The 1,909-nt window shown below is 34.8% G+C and overlaps 2 protein-coding genes across 2 annotated transcripts in view; both read right to left on the bottom strand.

Moving 5' to 3' along the window:
- The window catches only part of osbpl6 (oxysterol binding protein-like 6), a 792,463-nt gene that overhangs the window by 770,847 nt on the left and 19,707 nt on the right, over positions 1-1,909 (bottom strand). The gene's annotated exons all lie outside the window — the stretch shown is intronic.
- LOC119419608 (dedicator of cytokinesis protein 9) overlaps positions 1,237-1,909 on the bottom strand; it is a gene marked incomplete at both ends in the record, with an annotated part of 7,123 nt that continues 6,450 nt past the window's right edge. Inside the window, 1 exon segment of the mRNA XM_037686961.1 lies at positions 1,237-1,375. Coding sequence (XP_037542889.1) covers positions 1,237-1,375 — 139 coding nt within the window.

Below are 1,909 nucleotides of genomic sequence, written 5' to 3'. Positions count from 1 at the left end.
TTTTTTTGGTACAGGGTGAGGGGCAGACATATTTTCTTTCTCTAATGAAGGGACAAAAAAACCACTGCTTGAATCTGATATTTTAGATGCTGCTAAAATATTTGTGTCTCAAATGAGTTAAATTAAGTAAATAATGGTCTAAAGCAAAAGTATTGGCAGTGCAAAGGTTTAAAATGAGAGTTTTCATAAACTGACTGCATTTGTGAATTTGCTGTTTAAAGCCTGGTGGGGGGTGGATATGATCTGGATCCAATGGGAGGATTTTACACGTTTTCATTACAAACAGCACATTTTTTTGTACTGAAATCACTCATTGGGGTATTTCTCTTCATGCATTTCCAAATAAAAAAAAAATAAAGAAGTCACATTTTTTTCAAAAACCATCCTTTTAAAGAACAGACATTCAGATGCAAATATAGACATTTCACACACACAAATGCAAATTCCTACACATGAACATACTGTACATGCGTACAAACATTCTGTAAGAACATGCAGGAAAAAGTGTCAACAAAGCAAGAGAAATAAGCTAAAGCTTGACTGTTGATTGAACCAGCCGATGCACTGCAGAGGAGAAAAAAGGTTTCAGTATGGACCTTTAACGCTTTCATATCTGATTGAATACGTTTTTTATTTTAAAAAAAATCTGATATTTATCCAGGAATATGTTTTTTGTGCTGCAGGGAGCTGAATATTTTTAGTGTGATTCCACTGTTAGTGGGCCAAAACTAGACACTGATTTTAATAACGAAATGAGCAGATCAAGCAATGAAAAACGTGAATTTTTACCAGTTCAAGTCCAATAAAGTGTAATATGGACAATAATGGGTGTTTCGTGCGGAAGATCAATTTAAGTGTTGACGATTTCCTCTTTATTTCAGTGGTGTAAAAATAAGCTATTTATTATCTAATCAGATATTTTTCTCTGCAATGCTTTAAGGTCAACAGGTGGATGTTAGTTTCATTATAACTGCACAAACACTGGTAGTTTTATTCATTAATTCTGCAAATTTCTGCTAGCCTTTGTCTGGTTTAACCAACAATTTACAACTCCCTCTTTTTATTGCGTTACCATCAGATCTGCACGTCAGCACGAAGGAGAAACAGAGAATGTCGTCATCAGAGAGCGTTTGATCACTTTATAAAACATTACAAATGGCACTCTGATTGCTTTACTTGCCACAGCCTGCTTCATTTAAAGGAGGAACACTGGCATGCTCCAAGAGCTTAACTCACGTGCTCGTGCATGATGATGGACAGCTCTCTGGTTAGGTCTCTGTAGTTTGCCTTCATCTCGTCGTGGTACTCCTGTTGGTCCTCTTTGATCAGTCGCTCGTTGATTCCCAAGCCGTGGCCACAGGCCTCCACAAAATGCCTGCTTACAGAAACCGTGTTCATGAGAAACTACGTTTTCTGAGAAAACGCAGTATGACTGCTGAGTGCTAAATAACTGTTAAAAATTGTTGAAGAAGCTAAAACTGAGCTGGTAAAGTTAAAACAATCAGAACAAAAAGCTAAAATTAGCAGCTCTGTAGCAAATAACAAACTATTAGAACAGCAGCTAAAAACTAAATGTTAAAACAGTAGCTAAATATAAAACTAGCAGAACAGTAGCTAAAACCAACATTATTATAAAAGTAGCTTAAAGCTATAACCAGCAGAACAGTAGCTAAAACTAAAATTATTAGAACAGTATTAAGCATTAACTAGCAAAACAGTTGCTAAAATTATTAAAACAGAAGCTAAAGGCTATTACCAGTAGAAAATTAAATGAAAGCTGAAATTATTTGAAAAGTAGATAAAAGCTAAAATTGTTTACACAGTAGCTAAAAGCTATAACCAGCAAAAAAGTAATTAAAAGACTAAATTATTAGAAAAATAGCTTACAGCTATAACCAGCAGAACAGTA

Source organism: Nematolebias whitei, chromosome 13, assembly GCF_014905685.2.
Source record: "Nematolebias whitei isolate Nwh7 chromosome 13, NemWhi1, whole genome shotgun sequence".
Classification (NCBI taxonomy): Eukaryota; Metazoa; Chordata; class Actinopteri; order Cyprinodontiformes; family Rivulidae; genus Nematolebias; species Nematolebias whitei.
This window is presented reverse-complemented; position numbering and strand designations above follow the sequence as displayed.